At 39.7% G+C, this 19,483-nt stretch overlaps 1 protein-coding gene across 2 annotated transcripts; it reads left to right on the forward strand.

The window, feature by feature from the left end:
* The first annotated feature begins 358 nt into the window (after positions 1-358).
* On the forward strand, positions 359-17,447 carry LOC109908545 (deoxyribonuclease gamma). Of its 2 annotated transcripts, XM_020507200.2 has the most exons (10): positions 396-552; positions 1,838-1,992; positions 14,771-14,871; positions 15,109-15,198; positions 15,522-15,634; positions 15,712-15,824; positions 15,972-16,129; positions 16,274-16,370; positions 16,549-16,725; positions 17,196-17,447. In XM_020507200.2, exons 2-9 carry the CDS (start codon positions 1,852-1,854, stop codon positions 16,699-16,701), a joined length of 966 nt encoding a protein of 321 aa, XP_020362789.1. In that variant the 5' UTR covers positions 396-552; positions 1,838-1,851; the 3' UTR covers positions 16,702-16,725; positions 17,196-17,447. The 2 variants fall into 2 exon arrangements, with proteins under 2 accessions (XP_020362788.1, XP_020362789.1); XM_020507199.2 differs by having other exon boundaries at positions 359-552; positions 16,549-17,447.
* Positions 17,448-19,483: the final 2,036 nt, after the last annotated feature.

The following is a 19,483-nucleotide window of genomic DNA, read 5'->3' on the forward strand; positions in this document are numbered from 1 at the left end:
AAACATATTTGAAAAGTGGTCATGACTGATTCAGACCTGTGTAGTTTGTTAACTCTCACCTCTCTGTTGCCCCTGAGAGACCTTTAAAAAAATTAAATTTACTCCTACAAGTAGATTCCAGCTTTATGCAAACAAAAAGAGGTGGGACATATCTGACAGGAAGATGTGTTGAAGGTGTGGTGAAACCCATAGAGAGTGATAGAGGCCTCTGGTGGCCAAAAGGGTCCAAACATGGACAGTGCCATTGAGGGCTTCCACCATTTCCAACTTCATTTACTGATCCCTCCTGGTGACCCTGGTGGAGTCATGTTTTTAAGAAGAAAATTGACTACTTCAAAATGGAGATTGCTTCAATGGCGCTGTCCATGTTGTCACAGACTCTACAATGGCACAGATACAAAGATGAGTCCTCTATCTATCTCTGTGGGTGAAAACAGATTACCCAATTTTAACCTACTGACAGCCATTGGGGAGTTTGGTTAAAGTGTGTAAAGATTAGCCTAATATAACACCTTGGTGTGCCTGGAATTGATCAAATTCTCATCAAAGAAGGTAGGCTAATGATTCTCTCTGTTTCTGTTAAGATATTTCATCTTCACCTTTCTCACCAGAAGCTTCTAAATGTATGTCTGATTTCATGCCTTTGTGTATTGTACAAACACTATCATGGAGACGATTGCTCTTTTTGAGTCTACGTTTGGCACTGTAGGGTTTTGAGTCTCAGCTCTATGCTGTGGTTAGTCAATTTTCCTCTGGTGGGATTGTTTAAAGAAACAATTCTTTAATTAATCAGACTTATATCTAAATTGAATCAGGGCCATGTTGGGTGTGTTTGATTTGGTAAACACTTCCGTCTGGAATGTTCTTAATTTCTAGAGGTTTCCCCGAACCTTGGAACAACAAAGATCATAGTGGGACTCTAGTTAGTTGAATCCAAGCTTCTGTTTTAAACTTTAACAATGACTTCCCAAATGCAGAAACAGCCTGGAGTGGAATTCTACCACCAGTATACTGCATCAGGGCTGGGCTAGGGCTTACTAAGGAAGCAGGACAGCTGGTTGGATTGGTGTGCTCCCTCTCTATTGTTCAACAGCACTGTCAAATGTGACTGAACACGCAAGGACACAGTTTCTCTATCCAACAGGTCAAATTCAAACTGATTGTATCACTATTATGCAATCACCGTCAATGGTGGAGCACAGCAATGAACTGTTTGCTTCTCTAACAAAGACTAGTTAATACAGTGCTGGGGGCGTCACTACAGACCCTGGTTCGATTCCAGGCTGTATCACAACCGGCCGTGATTGGGAGTCCCATGCGGTGGCGCACAATTGGCCCAGCGTTGTTAGGGTTTGTCCGGGGTAGGCCGTCATTGTAAATAAGAATTTGTTCTGTGTTCTGACTTGCCTATTATAATATAATACATTGCTTGAGTGAAGCTTAATGTGAGGATTGTGAAAGATTTACCTTTTGAACAACTCATTCAGATTGACATTCACTCACTGCCCTGGAGTTGACAAACACATTGATAATGCAGGACACAGCTCCAAATGACTAACCCGACATTCAGGAAAAACTAGTTTAGGGTTTATATTGCAGAGCTGTTTTATACACAACTGTGTCGCTTTGCTGAATGAAATCCTGGACTCATTCATCTCTTCACAGGGTGCCACAACTGTTACTTAGCAGGTATTACATTAGGAATCTGTTTTTTTAAACAGAAAGGTTGGTGATGAATCGTGATCTGAGTGATTACCATTTTAATGACTCACAATGTATAGTAAAAAAAAAATGAATATGTCGATGCCCAGTAATTTCACGTCTTTTCTATTAACAGCAAGCAGCTCAGTCATGAGTTGCCCCACTTCTCTCCTCCTCCTTCTCATTGGTATTTATGGACCATGTTCAGGCTTCAAGATATGTGCCTTCAACATCCAGAACTTCGATGCCATCAAATCAGCCAACTACAGAGTGATGCACACTCTGACCAAGGTGACTCTTGTCTTTTCAGAATAATACAGGTTTACAAGAAGAAAACTGTTGCTTTTAGTGAAGAGTGGCTCAAAAGAGAAACTAAGATTTTGTATAATTTCAGCCAGTAGCTTTGAAAACTAGTGCTCACATGGCAAAACGGGTCCCCCGAAAATGTTGCACAATTTAGTATGATCTGTTATGTACTGCAATTTTTTTTATTTGCAATTTGTATATGTTACGAATTCCAATTCATACAATATGTTACGAATTTCTAGCTAAGTGCTTAAGATCCTGGACAGCATCTTTAACTATAGTGTCATACTGTTGTGTAAATCAGTCTCAAATTCATCTTAATAACCACTTAAATGTAGAGTGTCCTAAATAGGGGACCTTCGTATTCAATGTCGTCTAAAATGAGAACGGTAGCCCCTATCTGTGAATACAGGGTGTCTCCTGAAAGCTGGGGATCTTGGCTTTCCATACGTACCATACAATCTTTGGTCCGGCTAGTACCATATATGGGCATACGGCCATAAGGTGTCAGGTCACACCCTATATACACTTGAACAACGATATGTGGTGAAAGCGAAGATTCCAAAGATGATGCGGATGTTATTTTTCGGCCTGTGACCTACCATTATCGAGTCACATCCCAGAGAGCCAAGAAGTTCATTTTATACTTCGTTTTCACAAAACAACAAACATCTTACAACATAAACTTCGATTGGGCCTGTGTTTGAGCTAGGTTCTTACGAACAAAAGTAGCCCATTATTAAGTTACCAATGTTCTCCGGTAACGTATGGCTGAATTAGAACACCAATGTCCACCCAGTGACCACATCTTAGTGAACAAAAGGTGTGGTTAGACTGAGGAGGTGATAAAGTCAAATATGGACAGTCGTGTAGCCAATAAGGTAAGCTTCATAGCTATTTTGAGTAATGCGGCCCATTTACTACCGGCATTTTGAAAGGATGCACTCCAGAGCGCATCATAATATTTTGAACGGATTCTTTCATCGCTTTGGCATAAAAATGGCTTATCAGGAATGTAAAAAGCAAGCAAGCTACCCAATAGGGGAGTAAAACATTTACAAAAGCCAGGTATACAGAGAAAGGGACTTTGGAGGAAATTCTTAGTGAGTCAAACAGAGAGGCTGGGAGCGACCTTGACGACTCTGGCAAATAAATATTTACTGTAAGGATTGGATTCAGTTTTAGTTCTGTATGTAAATTATTTTGCATAGCGTTCTATATATAGTATGTATTTCAGTGGAGGCTGCAGAGGGGATAATGGCTCATAATAATGTCTGGAATGGCATCAAACACTTGGAAACCATGTGTTTGATGTATTTGATACCATTCCACTGTCTGCTCCAGTCATTACCTGTTTCCCCCAATTAAGGTGCCACCAACCTACTGTGATGCATTTAGTACTTTTTATATAGTTGTGGTCTGCTTCTTTTTGTTTTGTATTTACAGTATAGTGGCGTCCTGTGTATCATTCCAAAGTAGTTACATGTTGTATTTATTTCACACTAGTTTACTGGTATACATTGGATATATTCTGTGTAACTTTGGAGAGGCCACCAAATTCTCACGGCCATTGTTTAAAACAAAACATTTATTGAATATTAAAACATACAATGTACTTGCAGTGAAGCTGCTCAACATTTACATTACCTTTAGTCATTTAACAGACTCCCATCCAGAGCAACCCACAGCAGCAACCAGGGTTAAAGCCCTGCTCAAGGGCACGTCGACAGATATCCTACAGGGTCAATTGGCAGCTTCATTAAATAGTACCCGCAAAACACTAGTCTCAACGTCAAAAGTGAAGAGGCAACTCCGGGATGCTGGCCTTCTAGGCAGAGTTGCAAAGAAAAAGCCATATCTCAGACTGGCCAATAAAAAGAAAAGATTAAGATGGGAAAAAGAACACAGACACTGGACAGAGGAACTCTGCTTAGAAGGCCAGCATCCATGTTATTGCGGGTACTATATAATGAAGATGCCAGTTGAGGACTTGTGAGGTGACTGTTTCTCAAACTAGACACTAATGTAATCTTGCTCAGTTGTGCACCGGGGCCTCCCACTCCCACGCCTCCCACACGGTTAGAGACTGTTTGCTCTGTTCTGTGAAGGGAGTAGTACACAGCGTTGTATGAGATCTTCAGTTTCTTGGCAATTTCTCGCATGGAATAGCCTTCATTTCTCTTTGATTCTGGACATTTTGAGCCTGTAATCAAACCCACAAATGCTGATGCTCCATATACTCAACTAGTCTAAAGAAGGCCAGTTTTATTGCTTCTTTAATCAGAACAACAGTTTTCTGCTGTGCTAACATAATTGCAAAGGGTTTTCTAATGATTAGCCTTTTAAAATGATAAACTTGGATTAGCTGTTTCCAGCTACAACAGTAATTTATGACAATAACAAAGTCTACACTGAATTTCGGATCTATTTGATGTTATTTTAATGGACAATCTTTTACTTTTCTTTAAAAAACAAGTACATTTCGAAGTGACCCCAAACTTTTAAACGGTAGTGAATATCTTTCAACTATGCTGTGATGTTTAACCTACAATTGGAATCTATTGAATAGAATCCCCAGATTGTGAGTTGAAGATAAATACTTTTACTAAGAGTATAGTAATTGGCTGACCATGTCTCTCCAGATCTCCCAGCAATGCTATTTCAATTTTAGATTAATGTTATGCTTTTTCAGCCATTCCTGAAGCTGAGACCTGAAGCAGGCTACCTGAGGGCAATATCAAAACAAATGGTCTATTGATTCTGTATCCTCACAACAAAATCTGCAAGGCTGCAGTGATTTGTATACCCCAAATATTCAACATTTTGTTGGTGGCAAGTATTCTGTGCAATCATTTTAGCTGAAAGGCATGCATTCTTGAATCTTGCGTCGTTTTATATATCAACTCATACACCATGTACCATGGAATCGGTACATCAACTATTTTGCGATCTGTATAACACAGCTGTCAACTTCCTGGTCCTCAAATTGCTCTTAAATACAAGTAAAACTAAATGCATGCTCTTCAACCGATCGCTACCTGCACCTACCCGCCTGTCCAACATCACTACTCTGGACGGCTCTGACTTAGAATACGTGGACAACTACAAATACTTAGGTGTCTGGTTAGACTGTAAACTCTCCTTCCAGACCCATATCAAACATCTCCAATCCAAAGTTAAATCTAGAATTGGCTTCCTATTTCGCAACAAAGCATCCTTCACTCATGCTGCCAAACATACCCTTGTAAAACTGACCATCCTACCAATCCTCGACTTTGGCGATGTCATTTACAAAATAGCCTCCAATACCCTACTCAACAAATTGGATGCAGTCTATCACAGTGCAATCCGTTTTATCACCAAAGCCCCATATACTACCCACCATTGCGACCTGTACGCTCTCGTTGGCTGGCCCTCGCTTCATACTCGTCGCCAAACCCACTGGCTCCATGTCATCTACAAGACCCTGCTAGGTAAAGTCCCCCCTTATCTCAGCTCGCTGGTCACCATAGCATCTCCCACCTGTAGCACACGCTCCAGCAGGTATATCTCTCTAGTCACCCCCAAAACCAATTCTTTCTTTGGCCGCCTCTCCTTCCAGTTCTCTGCTGCCAATGACTGGAACGAACTACAAAAATCTCTGAAACTGGAAACACTTATCTCCCTCACTAGCTTTAAGCACCAACTGTCAGAGCAGCTCACAGATTACTGCACCTGTACATAGCCCACCTATAATTTAGCCCAAACAACTACCTCTTTCCCAACTGTATTTAATTTTAATTTATTTATTTATTTTGCTCCTTTGCACCCCATTATTTTTTATTTCTACTTTGCACATTCTTCCATTGCAAAACTACCATTCCAGTATTTTACTTGCTATATTGTATTTACTTTGCCATCATGGCCTTTTTTGCCTTTACCTCCCTTCTCACCTCATTTGCTCACATTGTATATAGACTTGTTTATACTGCATTATTGACTGTATGTTTGTTTTTACTCCATGTGTAACTCTGTGTCGTTTTATCTGTCGAACTGCTTTGCTTTATCTTGGCCAGGTCGCAATTGTAAATGAGAACTTGTTCTCAACTTGCCTACCTGGTTAAATAAAGGTAAAATAAATAAATAAATAAAAATGAAATTGGCATACTTTCCTATATATGCTATTTTTATTCCTCTGTCAGTTTTGATCCTTTTATATTGGGCAGACACCAGTTCCCTACCTCCTCCCGCTGCCACCTGTCTCCTCCATTTTGGGGGTAATTCTGTAATTAATTGGTTGTAATCTTGGATTGAGCATACCTTTCCATACAATTCTCATAACGCCATGAAATACGACTCTACAATTCCAATACCCTTTTCAAACATTCAGCCATAATATTTATATTTTCAGGGGGATTAAATTGTAACCAGCTCTGTAATGCTTGTTTGAAAAAAATAAGTGATTTGAAAAAGGTCTCATTTTCATTTAATCGAAAATGAGACATGGAAATCTGAACAGGAAAAAATGAAGTTTTTAAACAATGGATGAGCTTTTCTTAGTAATCTACATTAGAACCATTTAGGGTTCAAGTAAAACTTTTGTATAAGTGAAGCGTTTCTAGGTTTTATATTTAATTATCTCAACCCACCCAGTTCATATTCAATATAGATAAGATAAAGTGTGCCTGTCTGGTTGAGCATCCTAGATAAAGCTAAACATGTTTTGCTCATATGATTTGAGAAATGAATCATCAGCAGTAAGTATTGCCATAAGTCAGTAAACTGAGATATGACTAAGGAGTTAATCAGTGTAATTTTTCCATAAAATGACAGGTTTTTACCACTCCATGGTTGCAGGATCTTGTCTATTTTTACTAGTTTTCTATTGAAATTCATTGTGGAGAGGTCATTTATATATTTTGTGATATTAATACCAAGTATGTCTACTTCACTGTCAGCCCATTTTATAGGTAAACTGCAGGGTAATGTGCTAGTTATATTTTTAAAGATCCAATACGTAATATTATACATTTTATCATAATTAGGTTTTAGTCCAGAAAAGTTATCTAGATCTTCAATGAGACATTGCAGGGATCTAGCTTTTGGACTCAATATAAAACTTGAGTCATCGTCATACATGGACACCCTTGTTTTTAATCTTAGAAATTTTTAATACTGTTATTTGAACTGATTTTAATAGCTAGCATTTTGATGGCCATAACAAATATATATGGTGACAGTGGACACCCTTGTTTGACTTCTTTCGATGATTCAAAACTCTCTGAGAAGTAGCCGCTATTTACCATTTTACACCTCTGGTTGCTATACATTACTTTTACCCATTTTATAAGAGGCTCACATTTATACATTTATAAATAAAATCCAGTCTTTATCAAAGGCCTTTTCAATATCCGCTATAAATACCAGACCTGGCTTCTTAGATGTTTCATGTTCTATTATTTGTAGTAGTTGCATATTATCTCCAATCTATTGTCTATATTAAAAAAACGTGTCTGATCAGGATGAACAATACCTGGTAAAACCTTTTTTAATTCTGAGTGCTATGCATTTCGCTAGTAAACTTAGCAAAAAGGTTAGCCTCTGTTAGCTCAACCGTCTCGCTGATGGGACATCGATCCCATAGAGGTTAAGGCTATAAAACTGTTAAATAGCCATCATTAGCCAGTACCCTGCCCTGAACTTAGTCACTGTCACTAGCCGGTTACTCAACCCTGCACCTTAGATGCTGCTGCCCTAAGTACATAGACATGGGATCACTTTAATAATATTTCCATACTGTTTATTAATTTCGTGTGAGAGAGCTTACAATTACTGAGTTACAGTTCATATAAAGAAATCAGTCATTTGAAACAAATTCATTAGGTCCTTATCTATGGATTTCACATGACTGGGCAGTGGTTCAGCCAGGGGTGGGCCTGGGAGGGCATTGTCCCACCCAGTTGGGAGTCAGACCCAGCCAATCAGAAGTAGTTTTTCCCCACAAAAGGGCGTTATTACAGACACAAATACTCCTCAGTTTCATCAGCTGTCCAGGTGGCTGGTCTCAGACGATCCCTCAGGTGAAGAAGCCGGATGTGGAGGTCCTGGGCTGGTGTGATTACACGTGGTCTGGGGTTGTGAGGTTGGTTGGATGTACTGCCAAATTCTTTAAAATGACATTGGAGGCAGCTAATGGTAGAGAAATGAACATTAAATTCTCTGGGAACAGATCTGATGGACATTTTTGCTGTCAGCATACCAATTGTACACTCCCTCAACTTGAGACATTTGTGGCATTGTGTTGTAACAAAACTGTACATTATAGAGTGGCCTTTTATTGTCCCCAGCACAGTGCACCTGTGTAATGATGATACTATTCGGGCACTTTGGAGAGGTTAAAAGATTGTCCCCTGACACCTCCACACTGAGAGAGGTTGGTATTGTGGAAATTGTGTTTTTATAGCGACCATTAACTTTCAGGCTTATTCAATGTGTAATAGCAGTGGAATTACCTTATTTACATACTTTGGAGAGGTTGAGGGAACACTTGGCGATGTCCCTTGACCACACCTGACACCCCTTACTAAAACGTCTGAAGTTCTAGCTGTTGTCTATTAATCCCGGGTTTTTCAAAAACTTGTTGTGGAAGGCATCTGTTTCCAGAACTATTCATCAATAATTGACTTAGCTTGTCCATGTAAAGATGACAAAAAAAATAACATGGTTGGTTTGTGTGCTTGATTCTATCTATGGTCTTACCATTTCCTTATCTCTCAGGTGTTTTCTTTCCAATGATGCCAAGTTGATGCATGTTCTTATCATTAAAAGCAGTTACTTTTGGTTATTTCTATATCGGAGGAAATGTACATTTTTGCCATTACATATTTTTCCTTACTGCAAGCTCTTTGCAGATGCAAGATTTGGCGTGTTGCAATGTCGTTTTTCGTCACAAAAGGGGGGGCTCCTTGGAATACACTTAGACATACTGTTTTACTACCCGAAAATGTCGACATGTTGCATAATTTCTTCTGCAGGCATGGGGTTAGTGTTGTCGCTTGGTTCCTTGATCTGATCTAAAGGCTATTCGTCAAATTAGCCTATTTTGCCTTGATAACCAAATATAATTTCAGCAACTGTTCAAACCGTAAACCAAACCACAAGAATCCACGGCAAAAGGTATTTTGTTTTGGAGTAATAACTAGGGATTTACAGACTATTGTGAAATGGTATAATTAAGTGATAATGCCCTCGAAGCCGGTGTTTGGAGGATATATTGGCATGGTTCGTCTTGGGCCGGCAAACTGTGCCAATATATCCTCCAAGCACTGGCTTCGAGGACTTTATCACTTTTCTACAACGGGTTACCAACATAATCAAATAATGATGTACATATTTTCATGAATTTAAGTATGAATAAAATTCATCAAAATATTTCATGCTTCCACAAGATAGTCCTGACACATCTAGGGTTGCTACCCAAGCCAACTGGTCGTTTGTTCTATCGGTTCTGTTGCCAGAAAAGTGACAGTTATTCAGTGTTTTTGTTCTGTATCTATGGACACGACCCAGTCATTCATTCTAAATGTTCTATTGCCATACAGGCTGGTACTGTTCTTATCCCTTAGTCACGTAAAACAGTGAAGCCAGAATAACAACAAAGTGTTTGCATTTGTTTAAGCTGTTTTCTAGTGACATTTATTTGGATACATCTATAACAATGAGCTAATGAGATGCGATTTCACCTGGCATAGAACATGTGCTCTGTCTGAAGGAAACTGTTGTTCAGGAGCTAGCCAACAACACAGCTAACACGGAAGCTGGAAAGACTGAAAATTAGCTGCACTTCGTTTCGTTTGACCTGTTTTCTATTGATATTTCTTTGTATATATTTGCAAATGTAGAACTTTTTTTTTAAACTATCATATTTACATAAGTATTCAGACCCTTTACTCACTACTTTGAAGCACATTTGGCAGTGATTACAGCCTTGAGTCGTATTGGGTAGGACCCTACAAGCTTGGCACACCTGTATTTGGGGAGTTTCTCCCATTCTTCTCTGCAGATCCTCTCAAGCTCTGTCAGGTTGAATGGGGAGCATTGCTGCGCAGCTATTTTCAGGTCTCCAAAGATGTTCAAGTCTGGGCTCTGGCTGGGCCACTCAAGGACATTCAGACTTCTCCCGAAGCCACTCCTGCATTGTCTTGGCAGTGTGCTTAGTGTCCTTGTCCTGTTGGAAGGTGAACCTTCACCCCAGTCTGAGATCTTGAGCGCTCTGAAGCAGGTTTTCATCAAGGATCTCTCTGTACTTTGCTCCGTTCATCTTTGCCTCAATCCTGACTTGTCTCTCAGTCCCTGTCGCTGAAAAACATCCCCACAGCATGATGATGCCACCACCATGCGTCACAGGATGGTGCCAGGGCCCTCATTTATCAATGTTACGTAGAAAAGCTTCTAAATGAACTCATAAGAAGATTTAAAATGTTTGCAAGTACAATAAAGTTAGTATTTATCAATTGCTCGTACGCTTGATTTACATACATCTGTAAGTATTTTGCCTCGATGAATCCGACACATTCTAAAACACTGTGCTAGTGCACTTGAAGTCTAATTTACATAACTAACTGCCCTAAATGACCATTTCTGGTCACAAACCTTCCCTTTTAAAGCTGCAAGAAATGTCACTGACAACATGGAGAAATCCTAATCAGATGCAGAAATAGGACTTTTTATCACCGAAGTAGAAGTCAAACAAGCCATACTTTTGGAGCCCTCAGCAATGGCTTGTCAAATAAGATTTTTATTTATTTATATTGCTTGGGAGCAGGTTAGAGCTGTGGTAACTTCTGCCTCATCTGAGTGCAGAAACAGTTAATGAAATTAAAAAGAAATGGTTTGATTTGAAAACATGCAGCAGCAGCAACAACAACAAAAAGAATGATCCACAAAAGGGATAAGTACAACAGGAGGAGGGCTGAGTGACTCTTCACTGTCTGCTATGGACCAGTGCGTTTGGAGCATAATTGGAGAGACCTCAGTGTCTGGCATCATTTGTGATGGTGATACTGAGGGCCCTCTCCTAGACCCTAAAGGAATACCAGACAAACCAACTGATGGTAAGTCAAGATTTATTTTCGCAACCATATTCAGACATCTAAATATTTATTTTCTTAACAATAAATATAACAAAACATGAAATCTTCACAGAAGGGTGTCCTCTTTGGCGAGCGCTTCAGCTGCGCCTCATGACACAGTCCTGAAACAACGAGGAGATCAACACATCAATTCTTGGACTCAAACAGCAGCTGGAGGATGTATGCAACGGCCTGAGAGAGAAATCAATAATTGAAAGAACTTGTTGATTGTGTCAAACGTGAGACAAATTCTGGTGAAATGTAAATGCGTTTTCCTTGTCAATTTGATTACAATATTTGGAAGAACAGATACCTAAAACCATTGTATGATATTGACTCTTGTCCTAGTGCCAGGGCTATGGGTGGTGGGGAAACGCTCCCTGTCAGGCATGGGCTCATCAGGTCTGGGTGGATCATTCAGTGGAATGCATTTTTTTTTATTGCAATGTTGTGGAGCACACTGCTAGCCTTGACAATGTAGCAAACCTAAAAAGGAATTTGCACATTATATTACATTCATGTAATGGCATTTGAAGGAATGTAATTTCAGAGGCAAACCTTGCTAGGCTGGTATTGCAGTGTGCCTCCTGTCCCAGACAAGCACAGCCAGTGCCCTTTCAGCAGGCCTATGGTGTGCTCCACTGTTCTTGTGCATGCGCGGGATTGGTTGTACCTTGCCTCTTGTTGGTTTGTGAGGGGAGTCATCAGCCATGGTTTTTAATGGGTAGCCCCAGTTTCCTGCAGTTATGAACACAACATGCAGATATTGTTTCCCAGTAGAGGTCTAACATGGCAAATAAAACCATAAGCCATCCATCCTCAACAGCTCCTTCTTGGAGGTTAAGGCTGACTGAACTGAATAAGTCATGTGTCCCATTTGGCCACTACATTCAACAAAGCCAAATGTGAATCACCGATGACCTGCACATTGACAGAATGGAAACCTTTTCTGTTGAATTTGTTCAATGATGGTGCTTTTATTGCGATGTGGGTGCAGTCAATTACTCCAAAACGCATTGAGAAATCTAGCTATGGTATGGAAATCCCTATTCACTCTGGCCTGTTGAACAGCAGTGTATGGAAACTGTATGTATTGTGGGGTCAATGAAATAATGCCATGAAGGACTGCAGGCAATATTCATCTCGTTGTGTAATGCCAGACCGATCCTCAATCTCCCACTGGAATGTTCCTATGGCCAAAAATCCCAGGGTGGAGAGGACTTTGGTATGTACTAGGATGCAATTGGTGCATTTCGTCTCCCTTTCTAATACTGGAGAGAGTTGGTTGCAGATACAATAAAATATGCCTTGGAAAAGAAAATCTACTAATAAGCCAATAAGTCACTCTCAGGAGAAAAACCACACGCTCATTGAAAACACGCTCCCTGCATAATGCAGCTTGTGCCAGATCCTCCAGAAATGCAAGATTTGCCATTTTGGACAAGTCACCATGCCTCAGTGCTGCCTTTTATATTATTTAACTGGTTTAACTAAATTGCCTCCAACCTTACATTCCACTCTCTTTCTAATTGACTTTATTATTCAATGGTTTCATGTTTATGAATTCGATAGCACCCTGAGAACTATTAGTAGCTTAAGTGTCTATAAAATAAATACATGAATAAACTATTGATGTATTCATCTTGTTTGTTCATAATTTCTGATTTGGTCCAGAATGTTTTCTCCATTTGGTAGATGGCATTTCATAAGCAGTTTGACTTTTCTATCACAAGGTGTTGTGTGTACGCACGGTCAGAGGTGTGCTTAAATTTACACACATTCTCAAGTATAAGTACAAATTGATAAATCCCACACTTTGCTTAAATGATCACACGCATGGTTTACAAACATTCCTGTTCATACGCAACATTGATAAATGGGGGCTCAGGTTTCCTCCAGACGTGAAGTGTGGCATTCAGGCCAAAGAGTTCAATCTTGGTTTCATCAGGCCAGAAAATCTTGTTTCTCATGGTCTGATAGACCTTAAGGTGCCTTTTGGCAAACTCCAAGCGGGCTGTTGTGCATTTTTACTGAGGAGTGGCTTCCGTCTGGCCACTCTACCATAAAGGCCTGATTTGGTGGTGTGCTGCAGAAATGGTGGTTCTTCCATCTCCACAGAGGAACTCTGGAGCTCTGCCAGAGTGACCATTGGGTTCTTGGTCACCTCCCTGACCAAGGCCCACCTCCCCTGATTGCGCAGTTTGGCTGGGCGGCCAGCTCTAGGAAGAGTCTTGGTGGTTCCAAATTTCTTCCATTTAAGAATGATGGAGGCCACTGTGTTCTTGGGGACCTTCAATGCTGCAGACATTATTTTTTTTGTACCCTTCCCCAGATCTGTGACTCCACGCAATCCTGTCTCGGAGCTCTACGGACAATTCCTTCGACCTCATGGCTTGGTTTTTGCGCTGACATGCACTGTCAACTGTGGAATTGGTCTGTGCCTTTCCAAATCATGTCCAATCAATTTAATTTACCACAAGTGGACTCCAATCAAGTTGTAGAAACATCTCAAGGATGATCAATGGAAACAGGATGCACTTGAGCTCAATGTCGAGTCATAGCAAAGGGTCTGAATACTTAAGGTATTTCAGTTTTATTTTATTTTAAATACATTGGCAAACATTTCTAACCCTTTTTTCGCTTTGTCATTATGAGGTATTGTGTGTAGATTGAGGGGAAGCAATTAATGTAATCCATTTTAGAATATGGTGTGGAAAAGGTCAAGGGGTCTGAATACTTTCCGAATGCACTGTATATCCATAAAAAGTATGCAGAGTCGTTATTTCGACTGGCTGAAAAAAGCTGCCTGTCGTCTCTTCCCGTCTTCTGGCACGTTCATTACTATGCAACAGCTAGATCGAATTTGAATATTGAAACAATGTTGCAAATGTCGGAGAGACAGACAATTATTATTATTTTAAAGATAATGTCTAAATGCTTTTTATAGTGGAGCTCGAGTTCATAAATTGCCTGGCTAGGCTGATGAGACCGTGGATTGCGTAGTCTGGTGGAACAGAATAAACAAGCATTTTAACGACATGGCTTTAGCGGGCGATAATTTGTGAAAATAGATACCAATTGGAATGCGGTTTTAACCAATCAGCATTCAGGATTTGATCCACGGGTTGTATTACGTGCTGTAGGCAACTAGCTAGCCATGTGCTTTTTTTTCTCATGACCGAAACATGCCATTGATTTTTTTTATCTGAAATGGGAATGAATATACCAGCAGCAGGTCACTCGGATAGTGTTTTAGGTTACACTGGCAATTATACAAATATTTGCCAGGGCATATTCTTTTTCTTTATAAATATGATTATTTCACATGATGATGTAAGAAGCTAAAAAGGCTACTGTAGCTAACTTGCTATGTTTTTAGCCAGGCTAAAGCTAGCTGCTACTACTACCAAAGGAAGGCGACTCTTCCTTGCTTTCACAAAATGAGAAGACAAAAATAACAACTTTGCTATCGCCCCCTTGTGATTGGGACCGGCGAGGCTATCATGTTACCAAAAAGGTGTCCGCTGCACCAAAAATCCCACTTCACCTGCACGCATGTAGATCAACAGAGTGAAGCACAGCTATATAATATAGTTATTTTTCAGTGATTGTTAGACATTCATGTTCTGACCTTGTTGGTTGATTGTCCACAGGTTGTGTCTCGCTGTGACATCTGTCTCCTTCAGGAGGTAAAAGACCTACAGGGCAAAGCCACCAAAGCTCTGTTGGGGAGACTCAACAGATACAGTACTAGGTACAGTAGAATCTATATACTGTAACAGGTGTCTAATACTCTACCAGATGCACCGTTCAATCATTCAGCTAAATTGTTTTATTTGTTTGATTCCTCTTTGATTGTATTGTGTATTGAGGCTGTTGTTAAATGCACTTGGAATAAATTGATTTGAGTTATAAAGAAATTATTTATTTATGCTAGACTTTTTTTCACTTAATTTATGGACTCCGACCCCTTTTGTTCATTTTGTCTTAGATATGATGACCAATATCACTATAAGTATGTTGCCAGTGGAGGTCTGGGGCGGACACCTGAAGACCAGGAGCAATATGTCTATCTGTACCGGTAAGAGAGACCATTATTTTTACATTATATATTTAAATCCTGAGCTGACTAGGTGAAAGATCTGTCGATGGGCCCTTGAGCAAGGGACATATCCAGATCGACTTACAGGAGCAATTAGTGTTGTCTTCTAAATGACTCATCTGTATATATTTCAGAGCTTTTACATCACATTAATTTACAAATGCTATTCTCATGACGTAAACTTGCAATAATTTAAAACCTCCTAAATATGCTGCCTCCCCTGTCCTACTCTTTAACTATCTGTCACCCTGCTTAACTTTAAGCCCAAGTGAATGATGCTATAACTAAATGCCTCTCCACAGGAATGAGACTGTAGAGTTGACAGATAGGTACCAGTACGCTGACAAAAAGGAAGGGGGTGTGGATGCTTTCTCCAGAGACCCCTTTGTTGTTAGATTCCAAGCCAAGGAAACAGGTTGGTTCTTTTTAAGTTCATGAGAATTGAAATTCAATTTGTGCTGTTTTGATAACTAATGATCTTCCTTTGAACAGTGATAGGAGACTTTGCTCTGATCCCACTGCACACTACGGCCTCTGACGCAATCAAGGAGATTGACAAGCTTTATGATGTCTTTGAGGAAATAAAAAGGAAGTGGAATACTGAGGTGAGACAAGACTGGGAGAACAATTTGAACTACCTGTTGGTGTTTTTGTTTGGTTATAGTAAGATGAATTCAATTACTGTTTTATCTGTCATGTTATATTATCCACATATCTAACCTACACCAATGTAATGCCACTGTGTCCTATAGAAAGTGATGTTCCTTGGAGCCTTCAATGCTGGTTGTGGGCACATGACAAGACAGGACAAGGCAAACATCAGACTGTTCTCAAACCCTGGATTCTTCTGGTTGATCGGGGACAAGGTGGACACCACTGTTGGAGACCACACCAGCTGTGCCTATGACAGGTGGGTGGAAATTAGAAAATGAGCTACACTTAAATGATACATTCTTTGAATTAGGGATTATTTTGATTATAGACATTCTGCATTGATGGATACAATAACATATTACTATTCAGCTCTATTGACTTGACACTTAGTTTTTCTTAGGATTGTGGTACACGGACAGCCCTTCTTAAAGGCCATCAAACCTTATTCAGCTCGGGTCTTCAACATCGCCAAGGAGTATAAACTCTCAAAGGAAATGGTAATACTCTTTTTAAACAATATTTTATCATGTGTTTTAGCGTTTCAAACCCTTTTCCATCACAAAAAGCCACAGGAAAAGGTGCACCATGCCAGGAATGCCAAAGTTGTCTTTTTTAATGTATTTTTCTTCTGTCATAGATATCATGACACAAAATAAACTCAGTTCGTCATTTCAGGTTCTGGAAGTGAGTGACCACTTCCCTGTGGAAGTGGAGCTGAAGACTAAATCGTCAGGGCAGCTTCAAGCTCAGGTTCAGCCTCTCCTCCTAATCGCAGTCTCTGTCATAACCTACGTCCTGCACATCTTACCTTCGACCAGTGTGCTGTGAGGAGGACTGAGGGCCTTCTCTAAAGTATGAACCATAGCAATATAATTCATTCTATGGTATTTACATCTAAAAATTCCACGAGCAGCTCGTCCTTTCATGCAGGGGTTCACAAACCTCTCTTCGGGGACACCTAGACGCTTAAGAATTTTGTTGTAGCCCTGAACTAGCTAACCTGATTAATCTAATCAAGGTCTTGATGATTAGTTGACAAGTTTAATCAGGTGTGCTAGCTCTGGAATAGATCTAATATAGGGAACTGCTGGGGGTCCCTGAGAAGAGGTTTGAAAACCACTGCTCTAATGCAGTGATGATTACATCTTTGGCTGGTCCCCTTGAGATTGCATGAAGATTTAAGACATTAAGAGGCAGCAACATTATCACTACATGAGTTAGTTGATGGCAAAATGTCCCTCATCTCCTTTTTCCCAACATATCTATGAATTTGCTCTGGTGATGGGTTACTGATCCCCATTTGCGCTGACATCCTGTTTCAGGTATTTGACTCACATCTTGAATGGAAGGCTACAGCTTCCTGAAGCCCCCACTTCTGTCAATAATCTTTGCTTTTAATAACAGAGAAATAAATATTATACTTTGTAAATGCATAGTTGTAAATATTTCAATTGACATTTTATAGGTTAAGACATTCTATAATAATGTGGTTTCAACATTGTCACTAAATGTGTTTAAAATGTTCCATGCCTGTACTGTACATATTATTTGAATAAAACATGTATTGAAAACTATGTAGACTATAATTTACCTAGCTAGGACACTTTTCAAAATGGGATTAGGATGCCTCTGAATTTATTTCTATCAATGAAATAAAACAATGTATCAGCAAGTTAAAGAGATCTCCAGAGAATGATGGCCTTATTATACATATTTTCAGGAGGATATTGTTGAATTTCTATTTAATGTCTTTAAGGAAGCAATTGATTTAGGGGTCCTGCCTGTTTCTATGACACAAGGCCTCGTTTCTGTAATCCCCAAACTAAACACGGATCCTATAATGTTAAAAATTGGAGACAAATCACATGAATGAACAATGATGGAAAGCTACTTGCATCCATCTTTGCAGAAAGACTTAAAGGTCTTGACCAAATCATTGCTGATACCCAGTCTGTTTATGTACTCTTGTATATTTCTGTTTTTGTACTTTTTTTATTGTGCATATATATATATATATATATATATATATATATATATACAGTTGAAGTCGGAAGTTCACACTTACACTTGGCCAAATACATTTAAACACAGTTTTTCACAATTCCTGACATTTAATCCTAGTAAGAATCTCCTGTCTTAGGTCAGTTAGGATCATCCCTTTATTTCAAGAACGGAAATGTCAGAATAATAGAGCATGATTTCTTTCATCACATTCCCAGTGGGTCAGAAGTTTACAAACTCAATTAGTATTTAGTAGCGTTTCCTTTAAATTGTTTAACTTGGGTCAAACGTGTCGGGTTGCCTTCCACAAGCTTCCCACAATAAGTTGGGTGAATTTTGGCCCATTCCTCCTGACATAGCTGGTATAACTGAATCAGGTTTGTAGGCCTTCTTGCTCACACATGCTTTTTCAGTTCTGCCCACAATTTTCTATAGGATCATTGTCCATTTGGAAGACCCATTTGAAAACAAGCTTTAACTTCCCGACTGATGTCTTGAGATGTTGTTTCAATATATCCACATCATTTTCCTTCCTCATGCTGCCATCTATTTTGTGAAGTGCACCAGTCCCTCCTGTAGCAAAACGCTGCCACCCTCGTGCTTCACGGTTGGGATGGTGTTCTTCAGCTTGCAAGCATCCCCCTTTTTCCTCCAAACATAACGATGGTCATTATGGCCAAACAGTTATATTTTTGTTTCATCAGACCAGAGGACATTTCTCCAAAAAGTATGATCTTTGTCCCCATGTGCAGTTGCAAACCGTAGTCTGGCTCTTTTATGACGGTTTTGGAGCTGTGACCTCTTCCTTGCTGAGCGGCCTTTCAGTTTATGTCGATTTAGGACTCGTTTTACTGTGGATATAGATACTTTTGTACCTGTTTCCTCCAGCATCTTCACAAGGTCCTTTGCTGTTGTTCTGGGATTGATTAGCATTTTTCGCACCAAAATACGTTCATCTCTAGGAGACAGAATGCATCTCCTTCCTGAGCGGTATGACGGCTGTGTGGTCCCATGGGGTTTATACTTGCGTACTATTGTTTGTACAGATGAACGTGGTACCTTCAGGCGTTTGGAAATTGCTCCCAAGGATGAACCAGACTTGTGGATGTCTAAAATTTTCCCATGATGTCAAGCAAAGAGGCACTGAGTTTGAAGATAGGGCTTGAAATACAGCCACAGGCACACCTCCAATTAACTCAAATGATGTCAATTAGCCTATCAGAAGCTTCTAAAGCCATGACATCATTTCTGGATTTTTCCAAGCTGTTTAAAGGCACAGTCAACTTAGTGTATGTAAACTTCTGACCCACTGGAATTGTGATTCAGTGAATTATAAGTGAAATCATCTGTCTGTAAACAATTGTTGGAAAAATTACTTGTGTCGTGCACAAAGTTGATGTCCTAACCGACTCGACAAAACTATAGTTTGTTATAAAGACATTTGTGGAGTGGTTGAAAAACTTAAGTGTATGTAAACTTCTGACTTCAACTGTATATAAAAAAAAGTATTTGCTCCAAAACAACAATCCGTACCACTAGGTGGTGTTAAGTACTGGTTTGAAACTATATATTGACAGCAAGTGAACCAACAAGGAAGAGAACGGAACAC

Source organism: Oncorhynchus kisutch, linkage group LG17 (genome assembly GCF_002021735.2).
Source record: "Oncorhynchus kisutch isolate 150728-3 linkage group LG17, Okis_V2, whole genome shotgun sequence".
Lineage (NCBI taxonomy): Eukaryota > Metazoa > Chordata > Actinopteri > Salmoniformes > Salmonidae > Oncorhynchus > Oncorhynchus kisutch.